This window comes from Podarcis filfolensis (genome assembly GCF_964270895.1).
Source record: "Podarcis filfolensis genome assembly, chromosome: 13".
NCBI classification, from domain to species: Eukaryota; Metazoa; Chordata; class Lepidosauria; order Squamata; family Lacertidae; genus Podarcis; species Podarcis filfolensis.
In genome coordinates, this window is record NC_139615.1 from 45,889,714 (window position 1) to 45,908,651 (window position 18,938).

Here is an 18,938-nt window from a genome sequence, read left to right on the forward strand (position 1 = left end):
GGCAGATTCATTCCTGCAAGACTCGCGGGTCTCTTCCAACTCTGCAAGTCTAGGGTACTAAAATTCAGGCACAGGGAGGCATATTTATTTGTTTGTTTCAACTTTTATGCTGCCTTTTATCCGAAGATGCCAGGATCTAGTCCTTCCCAGGTAAGGGGGGTGGGTGGGGGAGGACTGCGACCAGACACACGAACTTGAATCCAAGCCCGGGCTTGGCAATTGAAATCCTTGGCAAACCGAATTTTGAACCGGATCTGGCTTCGATTTCCGTCTCTCCCCAACTACCCCCACCAAATTTTGCACCGCAATTGCTGGACGCGAGCGCTGCTAAAGCGCACGTTCTTCGACGGAGCTGGATCCGCCACGGGAAGCAGCCCCTTCTCGCTGCGCTGAGTTGCGAGGAGGAGGACGGGGCGCAACAGCGGAATCCTGCCCGCGTGACGTCAAAAAGCCTCTGGGTGACGTCACGCCCGCCGTCGCTCAGAGCCCGTCTCCTGGCTGGAGCGGCGGGATGCTGGGCGCGCTCAGTGTCGAGCCCAAAGGGGAGCCGGCAGCAAGCAACGCCCGGCTGCTGCCGAGTTAACAACTGCATGCGGGGCTACACTGGGTGTGCAAAACATGGGGAAGAAAAGAGGTAAGCTCTTTCAATGGAGGGGGGGGAAGGTTAGGGTTAAAGCTGTCGGGGGTTATTGCCCTGTGAAGGATATCGGTGGTGAGCCTCCATATTCAGAGGAAATCTACCTCTGCAGAAACCATGCGAAATCCTGAGTGCAGTGGTACCTCGGGTTACAGACGCTTCAGGTTACATACGCTTCAGGTTACAGACTCCGCTAACCCAGAAATAGTACCTCGGGTTAAGAACTTTGCTTCAGGATGAGAACAGAAATCGTGCTCTGGCTGTGCAGTGGTTTTAGCTAAAGTGGTGCTTCAGGTTAAGAACCGTTTCAGCTTAAGAACGGACCTCCGGAACGAATTAAGTGCTTAACCCGAGGTACCACTGTATCTCTTTCTGAACTTCGGGTGGCCACAGGTTAGGTAAAGGGACGCCTGACCGTTAGGTCCAGTCATGGCCGACTGGGGTTGCTGCGCTCATCTCGCTTTACTGGCTGAGGGTGCCGGCGTACAGCTTCTGGGTCATGTGGCCAGCGTGACTAAGCTGCTTCTGGCAAACCAGAGCAGCGCACGGAAACGCTGTTTACCTTCCCGCCAGAGTGGTACCTATTTATCTACTTGCACTTTGATGTGCTTTCGAACTGCTAGGTTGGCAGGAGCAGGGACTGAGCAACGGGAGCTCACCCTGTCGCGGGGATTTGAACCGCCGACCTTCTGATTGGCAAGCCCTAGGCTCTGTGGTTTAGACCACAGCGCCACGCCACAGTTTGTTGGACTACAACTTCTATCATCCGTAGCCGGCTGAAGTAGGTTTTAAGAAGACCAAGTGAGACCTGCAATAAAATGTTGCTGCCTTGAGTGCCTCTGCTCCTCTCCTGCTCTCTCTTGTTCTCTCCCATTCTCTGGTCCCCCCCCCCGCCCATCCAACAGTCAAATCAACATCCCATGACCCCCAAGCACACATAGCTCTCGTTGGGGTTTTGGGGGGACCCCCCCAAAGGGATTTTTTTCTACTTCTTCAAATCTTGGGGTTCAACCCAGCCTGTGGCTGCTTGTTATTGTGTATGGTTGATGCTGTTTTACCTTCTATACTGGTACCTCGGTTTAAGAACAGCCCTGTTTATGAACAATTTGGTTTACAAACTCCGTAAAACCAGAAGTAGTGTCCCGGTTTGCAAACTTTACCTTGGTCTAAGAACGGAAGCTGAACAGTGGAAGGGTATCGGTAGCGGGAGGCCTCATTAGGGAAAGTGTGCCTCAGTTTAAGAACGGTTTCGGTTTAAGAACGGACTTCCGGAACGGATTAAGTTCGTAAACTGAGGTACCACTGTATATGGATTGGCACTCGGAGACCTGATCACTATAAAGGGAGTTTAGTGTGCTCCTGGATTCTTCTTCTTTGGTGATCACTCGTAGCCGAGTAACATTGTCTTCCATAAACACGGTTTTAACAATGAGTCCGTGAGTGACTGTGGAGGCCAATTCTGGACCCACATGTCCTTCAACATTTGAAGACTCTAATAGGCATGATTGAGGCTCACTTAATCCAGACTTAATCCACACTTAATCACTTAATCCAGACTACTTAATCCAGACAATCCTCACTACAGGGAAATTCGGGTTGTGAAACAAACTTGTTTCCCCACCTCTTCTCCACCCCCCAAAAAAGAACCACCCAGACTTTCCACAACAAGGATAGTAAAGGATGATGGTTGCTCGACATTATATTCTTCAACTGAAAAAAAAAATCTGAGTAAATGCTCAATAATAATGACTGTCACATAATCTCCTTGGAAATGTCTATAAGAATGATTGAATGCTTAGTAAACGCGTCATCTCGAAGTCACCTGAAAGAAGAATTTCCTGGAAAATAAAAGCTGAGCTTACAGTATGTTGGTACCCTGAATTATTTCCCCTTGGGCTACAATTAAGTAAAATCTGTTGTATTCTAGTAGGTAAAAAATATTGATTTTTAGAGCTCTATAACATTTCGCAAGAAGATTTGTTCTACGTTACACCTGAGGATTGCTTATAGACCCACAAGGAAGGTGTGCCAGTCATTTGAGGTTGTTATTTCTTCCCAAACATAGGAAAACATTCATGCTAATTCACTTTAATGTTCTCTCTTTTTCTGTTAAAACAGATTTGATGACATTCTCTATCACTATTGTCTATATCCACGTGTTAGTGAAGAGTTAGTTTTATGTTTCTTTTAACGAAATGAACAACCAAAGGACAAATAAATCTGTTTCTTTTGACTCTATAAAAATTGTATTATGGTCACAGATACATAATTTTTAGAATCAGCTGCAAAGTTTGTGTTCCATACTTTAAAAGATTCATAAGCAACTCTAAAACTTTGTCACAAACTTCTTGAACAATGAAAAGAACGTATATTTACAGGGCTGTCTTATATTCTTGAGTCTCTCTTGTTGCACGGAATCTAAACGTTTGTTTTCGAATTTGAAGGTCTCTGCGTGGGTTTTTAATACACCTGAACCAAAAACCATTCTGATACAGTGGTACCTCGGGTTACATATGCTTCAGGTTACATACGCTTCAGGTTACACACTCCGCTAATAAAGAAATAGTGCTTCAGGTTAAGAACTTTGCTTCAGGATGAGAACAAAAATCGGGCTCCGGCGGCGCGGCAGCAGCAGCAGGAGGCCCCATTAGCTAAAGTGGTGCTTCAGGTTAAGAACAGTTTCAGGTTAAGAACGGACCTCCGGAACGAATTAAGTACTTAACCTGAGGTACCACTGTACAGTTTTCTCCCTCTGCCCCAACCACTACTAGCCATTGAAAACATTCTGTGTACATGGGATACTTCTCATGTGTGCTTGCCCCCTTTCCCTGCACAACCCGTTGTTCATTGGTATTTACCTACCCTGTGTTCCTGACCTACGGTTGGGTTGCAATTTGACTGAAGCACAACCAGCACTGCCATTTAGCCTTCCTTTTAAAAAGGTTTTTAAGAGGAGGAGAGAGAAAACCTCTCTCTGCCTCCGGGACATCTTCATGCGGTGCACAGTTAAACTATGGAACACAGTAGTGGGCACCAACCTGGATGGCTAAAAACATTAGGATTAGACAAATGCCGTATTTTTCGCTCTATAGGACGCACCGGACCATAGGAGGGGAGAACAGGATTTTTTTTTTCTTGTTCTCCCCCTCAAAAACAAGGTGCATTCAAGAGCAGGTCGGGGAACAGCGCAAAGGCTGCGCGCAGCCTTGCCGTTGCCCCCCAAGCTTGTGGGGCTGGCGGTGGGGGTAGCGCTGCTTTCCCCCACTGCCAACCTCAAAGATCCCTGAAGCCTTTGGAGCGCAGCTTCGGGGATAGCCTTTCAAGCCTTCGCGGAGGCTTTGCGCAGCCACCCCGAAGCTAGAACAGTGAGACGGAGGGCTGCGCAGCGCCCCATCTCGCTGTTTTGGCTTCGAGGACAGCCTTTCAAGCCTCCGCGGGGCGGCGGGGTGCCTTCACGGGGTGAAGGCGGGGTGCCGGGCTCCGCAGGCTTGCGGATAGTTCCTGAAGCCTGCATTCGCTCCATAGGACGCACACACTTTCCCCCTTCATTTTTGGAGGGGGAAAAGTGCGTCCTATAGAGCGAAAAATACGGTACATGGAGGATAAGGCTTATCAGTAGCTGCTAAAGCTGATAGCGATGATCTACCTTCACTTTCAGAGGCTGAATACCAGTTTGGGGAAAATCGTAGGAGGGGAGGGGACTGTTGCGCTCAAGTGATGCTTGCAGGTTTCTTCTCGTAGGCATCTGGTTGGGCACTGTGACAACAGGATGCAGGAGTAGATGGGCCCTTGGCCTGATCCAGTAGGTTCTTCATTTTAATTAATTAATAAACCTTTTATTGGCATCACATACAAACATCCAAAACAAATCAATACAGAATTACCACTTCCCCAGTGGCACAAAACATTTGCTAAAAGAAAGGAGGCAGAGCAGTCTATTGTCACATCTCTTGGTCTCCAGGGAGATCAGACGTCGGCAGTGTATTTAGAGATATTTAGCCACTAACTTGGTGAGCTCCTGATCATTCCCCAGTAATAGAAAATGTATGACCTCCGACTCTGGTTTCCATTTGGGGATGCAGAGTTGATCTAGAAATTGCTGACGGAGATCAGCATATAGTTTACAATTGAGAACCATACGTGTAAGGCTTTCCACCAAGTGGTCTTCACATGGGCAAGTTCTATCTCCTTCCACCCTGCCTGAGAACCTTCCCCAAAGGAGGTTGGATGGATTTGAATTAAACATGGCCAGCGAAAATGCCCTTCTTTCTTGAGGGTTAAGCAAAAATTCAAGGTAATTATGGTTAGTTTCATGAGCCCAAGAAAGTTGAAAATAAAGAGGGGAGCATGTTTCTTCTGCTGCTATTGTAAGTTCCTGGTGTTCAATATCCCACAACCTAGTTTTTATTATAGCCTTGGCAGATGGTAGGGACATCATATGTTCCTATCTGGTTTTGAGGATGGATTCCTGAGAGAAACACAGGCTAAAGCTTATTTTTACATCTGTATGTTTTTATAGGAGGCTGGAGAAAATTTTTCTGTTGTACTGGCCCACCGGAAACACAGTCTTCAACATGGTGAGCTACACCTCCCTTTTCTTAGTGAACACAAGGGAACCATGTACGCCCTTTGGATGTTTGGCCCAGGCATGAGATGTATGTCTCATTGATACAGAACAGGAATTTAGTGAATGTACCAACCCATTATATGGGTTTCATCAAACTGCTTGCAAGTTAAAACTGTAGGGTATGGAGAGCTTGTTGAAGAGCAAGTCACCCAGTTGCATATATTTTGCATAAACTATTCACCCCAGGTGAGAACAATGGAGCTGAACAATGCATGCTTGAAGGAGGTGACTTATTTGAGGCAAGTGTTGCTCTTCATTGTGACACCTGCTTGTTCAACCTAAAAAATGCAAACACAGCCCAGTAAAAATGAGGTCCTCTGTGTGGTGTGTTGTGTGTCTACAATAGCAGGCAATCAGATTGGGTTCCCTGGCACAAGTTGAAGTTACATTTGTAAGAGAGAGACATAGTAGTTTTTCCACCAATGATGGCCAGCAGTGTTGCTGGGAGTCATCAGGACCATAGGGCAAGTTAGAGGAATTCTGGGTGGCCTGCATTTATGGACGAAACTGTTCTGACTTGGACATCATATAAAATACATATATAGGTCTGGCTTTGACTACGGTCCCCTCTTATCCCCCACTTTAAGAAAACATTTTCACATCCGTTAATACATATTAAAGTTTTGGTTACTATCACTGTCTGTCCGACAAGCCCTGAAATTATTTGTTGCCTTGTGTCTTTCAGCCTTAATATCGCTTCGTCTGAGCAATTTAAGCCTCCTTCAGAGCTAGACCCCTCGGAACCAGACCCCTCAGAGATAGAGCCAGACCAGGACCCGGTAATTCATTCTATACCTTCATTATATTGCCATCCCTAATTCAGATGGACTGCTTAGAGAACATTTGTTTCAGGTGGTATACAGATACAGTCTTTCATACCAACGCATTTGAGGGAGGTGTGTTAATTTGTGGTGGCCAAACGGCAAGGCATCTTCTGGTACCTTTGAGATTTAAAAGATTTGTTGCACCGGGTCATCAACCTTTTTGGCCCATTTTGAGAAGTTACAGAATGGCCACCATGGCTGGTTGCAATGTTAAACACCATGGCTGAGGGAGACATGGCATAACACAAAATTAGACACTGTAGTCCTTAATGTCCACACACCCCACGCCCCATCGTAGGACAACATCCTGCTTACTGTGTGAAATATACTCAGAGTCGCAAAGTGATTTCATGCTCTTTATTCAGCTCATAGTGGTGAGGAGGAATGAATAAATGTCCCCTCAAAGTATCTGCTTTATATACATTATTTACACAATGGGCTGCACATGATTGGCTAATTCCGGAATTCTACTGTAAGCCAATCAGGTTGTGGATTCACTTTTATCTGGAGCATGATTGGGTGGTTCCTGCCAACCAATCATACTGCTGCATTGTTCTAGGACCAATCAGACTGCTGCATTCTGAATCCTATTGTTCTAGGACCAATCAGACTGCTGCCTTTTGGATCCTATTGTTCTAGGACCAATCAGACTGCTGCAGTTTGGATCCTATTCAACTCAGTACATAACACTGTGAGAAGTCAGGTGTGTGCTGATGGTCTCTGTTGTGGAGGTGACACAGTACTGATTGCACAATGACGCTGTATTATAAAACTGCAGGTTATTGCAATAATACTGCCATTGTTCTTATCTGTTTACAGTTTATCCAATAAACCATTTCCATTCTTTTATAAAAAGTTTGTTATATTGATTTCTTATTTTTCTGGTAAGTTTTGCCATTTCTGCATATCCCGTAAGTTTTTGTATCCATTCTTCTTATTTGGGATTTCTTCTTCTTTCCATTTTTGGGCAAGGAACATTCTTGCTGCTGTAGTTGCATAAATGAATAAATTTCTATACAACATGGGTAGTTCTGTCCCTATAATTTCCAAAAGGCAGGCTTCTGGGTTTGGGTGTGTTGTTGTTGGTTTTTTTTTTTTTTTTACAAACTGTCAGAGCTGCCCAAGGTCCCAGCTCACAAAGGACCAACGCCACTTCGTTGTTAAATACGAAAGTCTTTATTGAAGTTCAGTTTCACTTCCAGAACCACAGCGTGCAGCTCTACGTCTCAACTTTCAGACCGCTGTGGTTCTGGAAGTGAAACTGAACTTCAATAAAGACTTTCGTATTTAACAACGAAGTGGCGTTGGTCCTTTGTGAGCTGGGACCTTGGGCAGCTCTGACAGTATGCTCCGTCTCCTGAGCCCCTGACACAAACATTATTTTAAACATCTTTTTCAATTCATTATATAGCATTTACCAGTAAGCTTTAACCTTTCTACAAGACCACACATATGATAAAAAGAACCTTCTTTCTCTTTACATTTCCAACACTTATTTTAGATTTATACATTTTTGCCCCTTTGTGTTAGGTACCATTGATATATCATATTCATATAATTTTCTGTCACTGCATCAGTTTTAGGCCTGGTTAATTGCCATGGCTTTCCACAAAGCATACAGTGGGTTGTAGAGGATGAAGACTGAAGCTAGAGAGGATTTCTCAGGGAGAGGGAATATCTATAGTGTGCATATGCTCAGAACTGACACGACTGCTTAGCTCTTTTTGGTTGCTAAATCACCAGTTCAGTGCAGCGTAAAAAGAATAGTAGCATTTATGTGTGCTATGGGTAGGAGTGTTAGGATTCTTCCTCCGTGCTTGCAGTCATGGGATTGTTGTCTATCACATGACGGTGTATGTTTTCATTCCACAGTGTGGGAAGTGACGGAGACAGGATGTTTTGTACTACTGTGTTCCGGAATGTAGGACTATTGTCCTTTGTTTCTTTCTTTTTCCTGTCTGATGAGAAAAAGGAAGGAGCTAAGTCAGAATGCTCCAAGGGTATTATATGTAAATAAAAGTAGATTAGCCAAAATGCTGAGCTATTGAGTCTGTTACGCGAATGCCTCTTGGCATCAGTTGCTGTGATGTTCGGGCTGGAGAAAGCTTTTGAAGCTCCCGAACGATCGACCAGGAGGGAGAGAACATGCCAGTTGGGCCTGTGTCTCTGCCAGGGTCTTACACATGAGTAGGATGATCCTAACAAGGAGAGGATATATTAATTGCAATTTATCCCTCCAGGCTCCCATATGTGTGGGTTCAACAGATTTTCCAAGTCCCATCCTTGGCAGTAAAACTGAAAGCATAGGAATTAGGCTGTAAAACCTTGTTTTGAGTCCAGCTATGAAGTAAGCTGGCTTCCCTCCTCTTACCCTGCTTAATATAGAACCAGGCAACAACTTTCCAGAGATGGAAAGAAGATAAAGTTCCTACCAGAGAAGAATGGCAGATGATGTTGATGGACTGTACTGAAATGGCTAAAATGACAGGAATAATCAGAAATCAGGAAGACCAAAATTTTAATATGGAATGGGGAAATTTTATAATTTATCTTAAAAGACCACTGTAAACAGTTAAAATCGTTAGTAGGATTGGAATATTATTTGTAGTTTAAGGGTGAATTCTGGGCACAGTGGAGATGTAAAAGATTTGGATCATCAAAAAAGATGCATAAATGATTAATAATAGGACCCACAAAGGGGAGGATGGAAGTCCAGGAGATTCCTTGGAATCTTGTTTTTATGATTCATGTTTGATACATCCCTGTGAAATTTTAACTTGAAAAACCACATAATACACTTTTACAAGTGTAAAAGTAAGATTTACTTTATAATCATGCATTGGTTCCATCAGTAAAAACTATGCAGGCAAAATATTATGGTATAACCAGCTTCAGGCATGTGTCAGCTTCAGAGCATCCAACTCTGGTCAAAGGCAGAGTGAGAGGAACAGGAAGTGCTATATGCTCCTTCCTCTCCAGGAGAGGAAGGGGAAATGACATCACACAGAGTCCTCTCTACAAGTTGTATTTCTATGGTCTATCTACCTATCAGCAATACAGCTCCGTGGACTTAGCCCCTTCTGATGCTAACTAGCAAGGATATGCATCTGTCAGGTTGGGCTGCCAATTTCTCACATTATGTTCTTCCCCGCTCTCACCCATCCTAAGGACTTTCAAGTAATGCATCTGGTTAAGAGCCCAGACCCCTGCCTGCCTATCAGCAAAAAGGGTGTCTCTAACTTCGTAAGTCAACTTTTATTTTGAATATAAGGTGTCGGTGGTCATACATACATACTATTTCTTTCCCCAAACAGGAAGATGGCTTGTATGTTGAGAATGAGATACAAACTTCAAAAGTGGATATCCCAGAAGGAAATAGGTGGAGGTGGTCTCGATTACACAAAGAAGTAGAGCAACAAACCTCAAGGACGGCTATACTCATTCCAGAGATAGAGACGTCATCCGAGGCAGACGTTCAGGTCCAAACCTCGTTTTCGAGCCTACCAAGAGGAAGGGAGGCCCAGGCGCAAACTTCATTTCTCTCCCTGCGGTCTCCAACCCCAGTAGAAAATGACGCTCAAGTGCAAACTTCATTTATGGAATTGCCAAGAGAGGCGGAAGCTCAGGTGCAAACATCCTTGCTTTCATTACCTGGAGAAAAGGAGATGCATGCCCAAACCTCGTTCAGCTCGTTGCCAGAAAGGAGGTCTGTGGCATCTTTTGCAGGATCTGTCCAGTCCTCTTCTTCCTATCTAGAGTTGTTAGAGAAGTTTCCCTCTCTGCCCATGTTATCTGAGGCTCAGGTGCAGACCTCACATCTTGACATAAGAGTTCCTTCGGAAATCGACATTCAGCTGCAGACTTCGTTTTCGGACTACATGTCAGAAAGAGAGTATGCATCCTCCTCTGAGCCCCAGAGTAAGCTATCACCCCAGTCATCAGTGATAGAACAAAGCACGATATATCCCATATATATTGATACTGGGGTACAAACTTTACCTGTGGAAATACCGCCTGGCAACGACTGGCGTTCTGCGCGGTTAAATACTGCGGCCCAGGTGCAAACGTCCTTTGCTTCGATGACCGAACAACGGCCAATGCTTGGGTTAGGAAAAGGCGAGGAGACAGCAGGAGAAGTGGAATCCCTTTTTTCTATAGAAGAGGCACCTCTGCGTTCTGAACGGACTGAAAGAGCTATGCAGACATCTGAGACATTGCTTCGGCAGTGGAAGACATGGCATTCATTACAGCCACAATCTGATGCACAGGTGCAAACCTCCACCATTGAACTGCTAAAGAAGCTTTCTTTGCTATCCCGGATTCAGAGCATGGAATCAGCTTCCCGTGCCGAGTTACTAAAGAAAGCTTCCTCCCTGTCAGTGGGTGAACCCCACATGAAAACTTCAAGTCCTGAATTACTGAGGAAGGCTTCTTCTTGGTCAAACTCCGAGGTCCAAGACCAGATCTTAAGTGATGAGCTGCTGCTGAAGAAGCGTCCATCTTCGGCACAAGTGCTTAGAACCTCAGATTATGAACTGGCAAGGTTGCTTTCTCCCAAGTCAACAACCAAGGAGGCCCAGATACAAACATCTGAGGTAGAACTTATCAATAAACTTTTGTCAGATAGGTCAACAGACACTCTCTTCCGAAAGTCCTCTTCTGCGTCATATATCAAACCCCAGGAGAGGACCTCAGAGACTGATTTCCCAAAGTCCCATTCTGCATCATTTGCAAAAACTCCGGAGAAGATATTGGACAGTGATTTCCAAAGCTACACTTCCATGTCACATGCTGAACCCCAGAAGAAGGTATCAGACACTGATTTTCAAAAGTACTCTTCTTTGTCATTGATTGAGGGTGGGGATGATAATCAGGAACCTTTAACAGAAGGGAAGGAGTACCTTATTACCCCACAGGTGATGGAAGCTCAGATCCGTAAATGGTATCATGAACTCCCAGAAGTTCAGACATCAGCCTCTCAAAAAGAGCCTCTTTGGACGCCAACAATGGACAGTGAGGTACAAACATCGCATGTTGAAATACCATATGGAAACAAGTGGCGTGAATCACGTTTGCAAACCGAAGCTCAGGTGCAGACTTCAGGGCTTAAAGTACCCGTGGAAAAAGCAGAATCCTTTCCCCAAGTGCAGAAGGCCAACCAGACCCAAACATCCTTGCTTGAAATATGGCGAGCAAGAGAGTTAGCTGAAGCCCAGAACCAGACTTGCGGCTTTGATGAAACTGAAACAGAGGAGTTCCCTCATGGATTACTAGTTGATAGCCATGCACAAACATCAGATTTTGACTTTTGGAAAGCAAAGGAACAAATGGATATTGAAACACAGACTTCAGTAGACAAAATTCTACAGCAAGGAATCAGGCCTTCTCCCACTGAACAGGTTGACAAGCTGGTGCAGACATCTTTTCTTGATCTGGGGAAATCAAAAGACTACATGCAGCAGAAGGCATCTGAGACGGACTTAACGGATCCTGAAGGAACGTATTTCCCCCCATTACAAAGTGACTTTGAAGTGGGGACTGGTACTCAGGCACAACGCTCCATCTCTGATTTCCTAGAGGCACAAAAAGAGCCCCCTCTGGCGCAACAAACCAATGCTGAGGTGCAAACCTCAAATGTTGAAATACCTGCGGGGAGCTCGTGGCGTTCATCACGCTTGCATTCTGATGTTCAACAGCAAACTTCACTGGAATTTGATGAGGAAGAATCAGAAGCTTTCCCCTCATCACAAAAGGACATCCAGTCACAAACCTCCCTTCTGGACATATGGAAGGCAAAACAGCTCCATGATGCCCAGATCCAAACTTCTTGGATGGATTTCCCAACAGATGTGGAAGATCCTTTTCTCTCACCACAGTCTGAAAGCCCATCTGAGTACTTCATGCCTGAGGAAGAACAGTCTTCTCCACCAGCCCTAATGGATGCTCAGATGCAAACCTCCCTCCTTGACATCTGGAAGGCAAAAGAACTCCATAATGCCCAGAAGCAAACTTCTTGGATAGATGTGCCAGATCCCATGGAAGAACCTTTGCTCCCACCACAGTCTGAAAGCCCAATTGAGCCACCTATGCTTGAGATGGAAGAGGCTCCTCTACCAGGCAGAATTGACAACCAGGTGCAAACCTCCTTCTCTGACAGGTGGTGGAAGAAAGAACGAGTGGACGCTGAGATGCAAAGTTCCCTGGCAGATTTGCCACAGGGCAACAAGGTTGTGCCTCTTCTCCCACCACAGTCTGAAAGCCCAATTGAGCCAGCTGAGCTTGAGATACAGGAGGCTCCTCCTCCGACCAGAATGGAAAACCAGGTGCAAACCTCCTTCTCTGACATATGGCGGAAAAAAGAACGAGCGGACGCTGAGATGCAAAGTTCCCTGGCAGATTTGCCACAAGTCACCAAGGTTGTGCCCTTCCTACCAGAAAGCCCAATTGAGCCAGCTGTGGTTGAGATAAAAGAGGGTGCTCCTCCTCCAACCAGAATGGAAAACCAGGTGCAAACCTCCTTCTCTGACATATGGCGGAAAAAAGAACGAGCGGACGCTGAGATGCAAAGTTCCCTGGCAGATTTGCCACAAGTCACCAAGGTTGTGCCCTTCCTACCAGAAAGCCCAATTGAGCCAGCTGTGGTTGAGATAAAAGAGGGTGCTCCTCCTCCAACCAGAATGGAAAACCAGGTGCAAACCTCCTTCTCTGACATATGGCGGGAAAAAGAACGAGCGGACGCTGAGATGCAAAGTTCCCTGGCAGATTTGCCACAAGTCACCAAGGTGGTGCCCCTCGTACCACAGCCTGAAAGCCCAACTGAGACACCTGAGCTTGAGATAAAAGAGGCTGCTCCTCCAGCCAGAATGGAAAACCAGGTGCAAACCTCCTTCTCTGACATATGGCGGAAAAAAGAACGAGCGGATGCTGAGATGCAAAGTTCCCTGGCAGATTTGCCACAAGGCACCAAGGAGGTGCCTCTGCTACCACAGCCTGAAAGCCCAACTGAGACACCTGAGCTTGAGATAAAAGAGGCTGCTCCTCCAGCCAGAATGGAAAACCAGGTGCAAACCTCCTTCTCTGACATATGGCGGAAAAAAGAACGAGCGGATGCTGAGATGCAAAGTTCCCTGGCAGATTTGCCACAAGGCACCAAGGAGGTGCCTCTGCTACCACAGTCTGAAAGCCCAATTGAGCCAGCTGTGGTTGAGATAAAAGAGGCTGCTCCTCTAGGCAGAATGGAAAACCAGGTGCAAACCTCCTTCTCCGACATATGGCGGAAAAAAGAACAAGCGGATGCTAAAATGCAAAGTTCCCTGGGAAATTTGCCACAGTCTGAAAGCCCAATTGAGCCAGCTGTGGTTGAGATAAAAGAGGCTCCTCCGGCTTGCAGAATTGACAACCAGATGCAAACCTCCTTCTCTGACATATGGCGGAAAAAAGAACGAGCAGATGCTGAGATACAAAGTTCCCTGGCAGATTTGCCACAGGTCACCAAGGTTGTGCCCCTCCTACCACAGTCTGAAAGCCCAATTGAGCCACCTGAGCTTGAGATAAAAGAGGCTGCTCCTCTAGGCAGAATGGAAAACCAGGTGCAAACCTCCTTCTCTGACATATGGCGGAAAAAAGAGCGAGCTGACGCTGAGATGCAAAGTTCCCTGGCAGATTTGCCACAAGGCACCAAGGAGGTGCTTCTCCCATCACAAGCTGAAAGCCCAATACAGTCACCCATGCCTGACTCAGTAGATACAGCTCCTGAATTTCCTCACCCAATTGAACCTAAGGAGCCAACTTCCTTACCTGAAATGCCCGAGATGATGAAGCCAGTGGATGTTCCAAAGTCACTTCCCCCATCACCAAGTGACAGCAAGGACCAGACCTCCCAGCCTGATAAGCAGACACCAGAAGAATTACCCATAGCGCAGGAGCAGTCTTCAAAGACCAGTTTGGCAAGTGCCAAAGTTGTAACTCCTGTCTCATCACACACATCTTTGAGCCCTGTTCCATCACAAACTGCTGTCTCTCCCGCCCTCTCTCGCACTGCTGTTTCTCCTGCCCTCTCTCGCACCGCTGTCTCTCCCGCCCACTCTCGCACTGCTGTCTCTCCTGCCCTCTCTCGCACTGTCTCTCCCGCTCACTCTCGCACTGCTGTCTCTCCTGCCCTCTCTCGCACTGCTGTCTCTCCCGCCCACTCTCGCACCGCTGTCTCTCCCGCCCACTCTCGCACTGCTGTCTCTCCTGCCCACTCTCGCACTGCTGTCTCTCCTGCCCACTCTCGCACTGCTGTCTCTCCTGCCCTCTCTCGCACTGTCTCTCCTGCCCTCTCTCGCCCTGCTGCCTCTCCAGCTTCCTCCCATCCCACTGTTTCTCCTGTCCCACCATACACTCCTGCATCTCCTGCCGCATCAGAAATTCCCAGCCCAGTTCGACCGCCCTCACCTGCATCGCTGTACGCAGAGGAGCAGCACTCTGACCTCGCAGAGCAGAAAAGAGCTTCGATGGAAAAAACATTGCTGGAATTATGGACCACACGAGAGGAGGCCGAGGTTCAAAAGCAAACTGACCAACTTCAGCTTCACCTCGAGGATTTGCCTTTATTCCCAAAGCTGGAAGACAGCCAGGTGGAGATTGCAGAGGCGATGAAACCTGAAGGGAAGAAACCAAAACAAGTTTCTAAAGTGCCGAAAAAGTCGAAAGCTCCTGCGTTTGCTGAAGCCCAGGTCCAGACCTCGTTTGTCGAAATACCCCGGGGGAAGAAATGGCGTGCATCTCGCATATTTGCAGAGGCCCAAGTCCAGACTTCTTTTCAAGACCTCCATGTGAAAGAAAGGGCCCCGGTTTTGCGTGATCACGTGGCAGCCAAAAGGTAGGAGATGAATACTGCTCTGCTGTAGCTTTACTGTGCTGTGATGGTTTTCATTCCCATTCTGCGGTCTACCTCTGCTTCAGAGGTTGACAGCTAAAGCACATGAGTAGAAACCTGGAAGGTGGGCTCTCCGCGTTAATTGCTCCCTGTACAGTGGTACCTCGGGTTACATACGCTTCAGGTTACATACACTTCAGGTTACAGACTCCGCTAACCCAGAAATAGTACCGCAGGTTAAGAACTTTGCTTCAGGATGAGAACAGAAATCGTGCTCCGGTGGCGCGGCAGCAGCAGGAGGCCCCATTAGCTAAAGTGGTGCTTCGGGTTAAGAACAGTTTCAGGTTAAGAACGGACCTCCGGAACGAATTAAGTACTTAACCCGAGGTACCACTGTACATACAAAGCTGGAGCATTGGGGAGAGGTTTTAAAGCAAGCTTCAGTGGTGTAGCCAGAGGGGCTGTGGCCCCGGGCACAAATTCTGAGAGGGTGCAACCAGGTGTCCCCACGTAGGCGCCGGCTTCCATGGGGATCCCTGTCCCGGCAAAAGTGGCAGAGCAACCTAGCTCCACAGCAAGCAGGCACTGACAGGGAGGCAGGCAAGGCATAGCTCCTCTCCGTGGGCGCTGGAAGGATTTGCCCGCCAGCACATGGTTGCCTTCTTGCCTTATTAATTGCTGAGGGGGACTTGTGCACACAGGCAGGTCTGTCCCATATCACCGCCTGAGGCAAAACAGGGACGCGCCGCACTGTGCACATGTTGTGCGCCACTGCCCCCTTCCCTCCTTCCCCCTTTCTGGGGTCGCACATCAGCGGCTTCCAGGATCCGGCGAGATCTTGCAAGAGCCCTGCGAGATCGTGCAAGGCCTCTGTGTAATTTTGCGGGGCTCTCATGGGGATCCCGCCGAAAGCGTGGCCTTGCTCCTCTGGCCGTGGGGGCAATAGAGCACCCCGCCAAGAAATGTCAAAACTGACTCCAAAAACTTAAGAGTTCTGCTTTGAAATAGCAAAGTTTTCGCATCTCTGCTGGCTCTAGCAGGTCTGACCTGATCTTTTTTAAAAAATAAATAAATGCATTAACGGTGGATGAAAATTGGGAGTTGTACAACAGAAAGTTGTACAGATGCCCCAACAAAAATATGTGCCTGGGATACTGCAAATATGCTAACAGCTGGTGTGGAAGTGCCGCCCCCCCACTTTAGATAGGTTGTCCTGTGAGTAAACAGAAAGCAATGAAATCTGAACAGGAAACTTAAAGGCAAAGAGACCTGGGAAAGCTCAGGAGGACTTAGTAGGAATGCAATGAGTTGACAATGACACTGTCTGGATTCCCCATAAAAACTGAGTGTTTTATTATGTTCATTCCAGACTAAACTGCTAGTGTGGAAGTTTCCCTTGTAAGGCAATTGGATGGATCCAGATTAAGTGAGTCGCATTTAGTTCCCACTGAAATCAACAGGTTCTTAACTTCAGTTGGTGCAAAATTCAGCAGCTAGGTTGCTCACCGGGACAAGATGGTTTGGTCATATTACACAGGTCCTGGTCTGACCGCACTGGCTGCCAATTAGTTTCCAGGCCCAGTGCTGGTTCTGACCAACAAACCCTTAAATGGTTCAGGACCACAGTACCTCAAGGACCGCCTTTCCCCGTAGGAACCAAACTGGACCCTGAAATAATAATCGGAGGCCTTTCTTTGTGAGCCTCCTACATGAGAGGTCCAGAGGGTGGCAACATGAGAATGGGCCTTTTCTGTGGTGGCTCCCCATTTGTGGGATGCTCTCCCCAGGAAGACTCGCCTGTTGCCTTCATTACATATCTTTAAGTCCCAAGCAAAAGCATTCCCCCTTCTCCCAGGCCTTTGGCTTATTAAACAATCTACAGCCTTTTGAACTGTGTGCGGGTGGAGTAGGGGGTTGTTACTGTTTTGTTTGTTTGTATGCAATGCAGTTTTGTTTTTTGGTATAATAATAAATAAATCTTTATTGCAGTCCAAAGACCCATAGAACAATTTCAGAACAAAATACAGTTAAGACAGCCAACCACAAAAGAGAGAGAAACTGAGGCGGTCATTTTGTTTTGCTTCAAGCTCGATGGTCTTTGTTTCTTTTGACTTCCGAAAGAAACTTTGCCACAGCCAGTGTAATATCATTAGACCTGTCAGCCAAAAGATATTTAATAGGGGAGGCTTCAGATTTTCCCGGCAGATTTGCCAGTAGGGTTTGATCCCTTGCTTGCCCATAAAAGGTAAAGGTAAAGGGACCCCTGACCATAAGGTCCAGTCATGGCCGACTCTGGGGGTGCGGCGCTCATCTTGCTTTATTGGCCGAGGGAGCCGGCATACAGCTTCTGGGTCATGTGGCCAGCATGACTAAGCCGCTTCTGGCAAACCAGAGCTGCGCATGGAAACGCCGTTTACCTTCCCGCCGGAGCGGTACCTATTTATCTACTTGCACTTTGATGTGCTTTCGAACTGCTAGGTGGGCAGGAGCAGGGACCGAGCAACGGGAGTTCACTCCGTCGTGGGGATTCGAACTGCCGACCTTCTGATCGGCAAGTCCTAGGTTCTGTGGTTTAACCCACAGCGCCACCCATGCCCCTGCTTACCCATACTGCCCACAATTGCAGTAAGATATGCTTCATGCAATCGACGTCCTGAGAACATAAACAAAGCCTGTTCGGATAAGGGTTGCCTCTCAGCCTACCATTTAGCACTTCCAGAGGAAATACATTTAGCCTGGCTTTGGTAAATAAATGCTGATAGGTTGGTACAGAATTGTTTTTACCGTATTTTTCGCTCAATAAGACGCACCAGACCACAAGACGCACCTAGTTTTTGGAGGAGGAAAACAAGAAAAAAAAAAATCTGAATCTCAGAAGCCAGAACAGCAAGAGGGATCGCTGTGCAGCGAAAGCAGCAATCCCTCTTGCTCTTCTGGCTTCTGGGATAGCTGCGCAGCCTTCATTCGCTCCACATTTCCCCTTACTTTTTAGTAGGAAAAAAGTGAGTCTTATAGAGCAAAAAATACGGTATATTGTAAACTGCCCTGTGATCTTTGGATGACAGTATAGAAATGTAATAAATAAATAAAATCATTTCATTGGGACCAAAGTGTAGCTTCATGCGGATCCATCCCATTAGTCTCTCCCCAACCCCCACAACCACCAGAGAATTGAAGGTGAGAATTGAAAGAGAGATCACCGTTTATGCTGTGTTCATGTGTTCCATTCTTGTCTCTGAGAAATGAGCCTGGATAGCTCAGTTGGTTAGAACATGGTGCCGATAACGCCAAGGTTGCAGGTTCAATCCCTGTATGGGACAGCTGCATCTTCCTGCTTTGCAGTCGATTGGACCAGATGAGCCTCAGAGTCTCTTTCAACTCTACAGTTCTATGATTCTTTCCCCGACTATTTCAATACTCCATCCTGACATTCTGGTGCTAAATAGGTTTGGAGGGTCTTCATATTCTTTCAAAAACAAGCAAAGCCTGTTTGGGCCAGAAAGCAACAGTGGGCTGAATGAATTGTGACTGTTCACCACGCAAACGGGCTGCCCTCAAAATGGTTACCCGCATCCGAAAACCCTTCCTAATGTTCCCTTTCCTTGTGTTTCAGGGTACCAAGGGGACCAAAGCGAGCAGCACCAGTGTCCGTGCACTTACACGTAAAGATGTCTCCAAAGCGTCAAACTAGCAATGAAAAGAAATAGTGAATTCTTGAATTTAAAGAAATAAAAGATTGCAAAATACCAGAAACGTAACCAACGGCTATTTCTGTAGGTGGGTGAGCAAACACAGAAGGAGGCAGAGGCGTGCGAAGGGGCGTGAGCAAGGACAGGTGCAGCAAAGCCGTCATTAGGGGAAAATACAGGAACAACTGGTGCACATTTTAGTTGCAGAAAGGCTGTGGGATGGCACACTGTCCATGCGTGTGTGTGTTTTGTCTGTAATGCTACTGCACACAGTCAACACCCCTGTAATCCCACTTCAAAT

The 18,938-nt window shown here is 46.7% G+C and overlaps 1 protein-coding gene across 3 annotated transcripts; it reads left to right on the top strand.

Annotated features, from left to right (window-relative positions):
• The first annotated feature begins 475 nt into the window (after window positions 1-475).
• LOC310747661 (uncharacterized protein) lies at window positions 476-18,701 on the top strand. 3 transcript variants are annotated; one of them, XM_083582325.1, is made up of 6 exons: window positions 476-634; window positions 5,157-5,214; window positions 5,950-6,043; window positions 9,403-14,951; window positions 16,318-16,374; window positions 18,562-18,701. In XM_083582325.1, exons 1-5 carry the CDS (start codon window positions 619-621, stop codon window positions 16,328-16,330), a joined length of 5,730 nt encoding a protein of 1,909 aa, XP_083438451.1. In that variant the 5' UTR covers window positions 476-618; the 3' UTR covers window positions 16,331-16,374; window positions 18,562-18,701. The 3 variants fall into 3 exon arrangements, with proteins under 3 accessions (XP_083438451.1, XP_083438452.1, XP_083438450.1); XM_083582326.1 differs by lacking the exon at window positions 16,318-16,374 and having other exon boundaries at window positions 9,403-12,729; window positions 12,919-14,951; XM_083582324.1 differs by lacking the exon at window positions 16,318-16,374.
• Window positions 18,702-18,938: the final 237 nt, after the last annotated feature.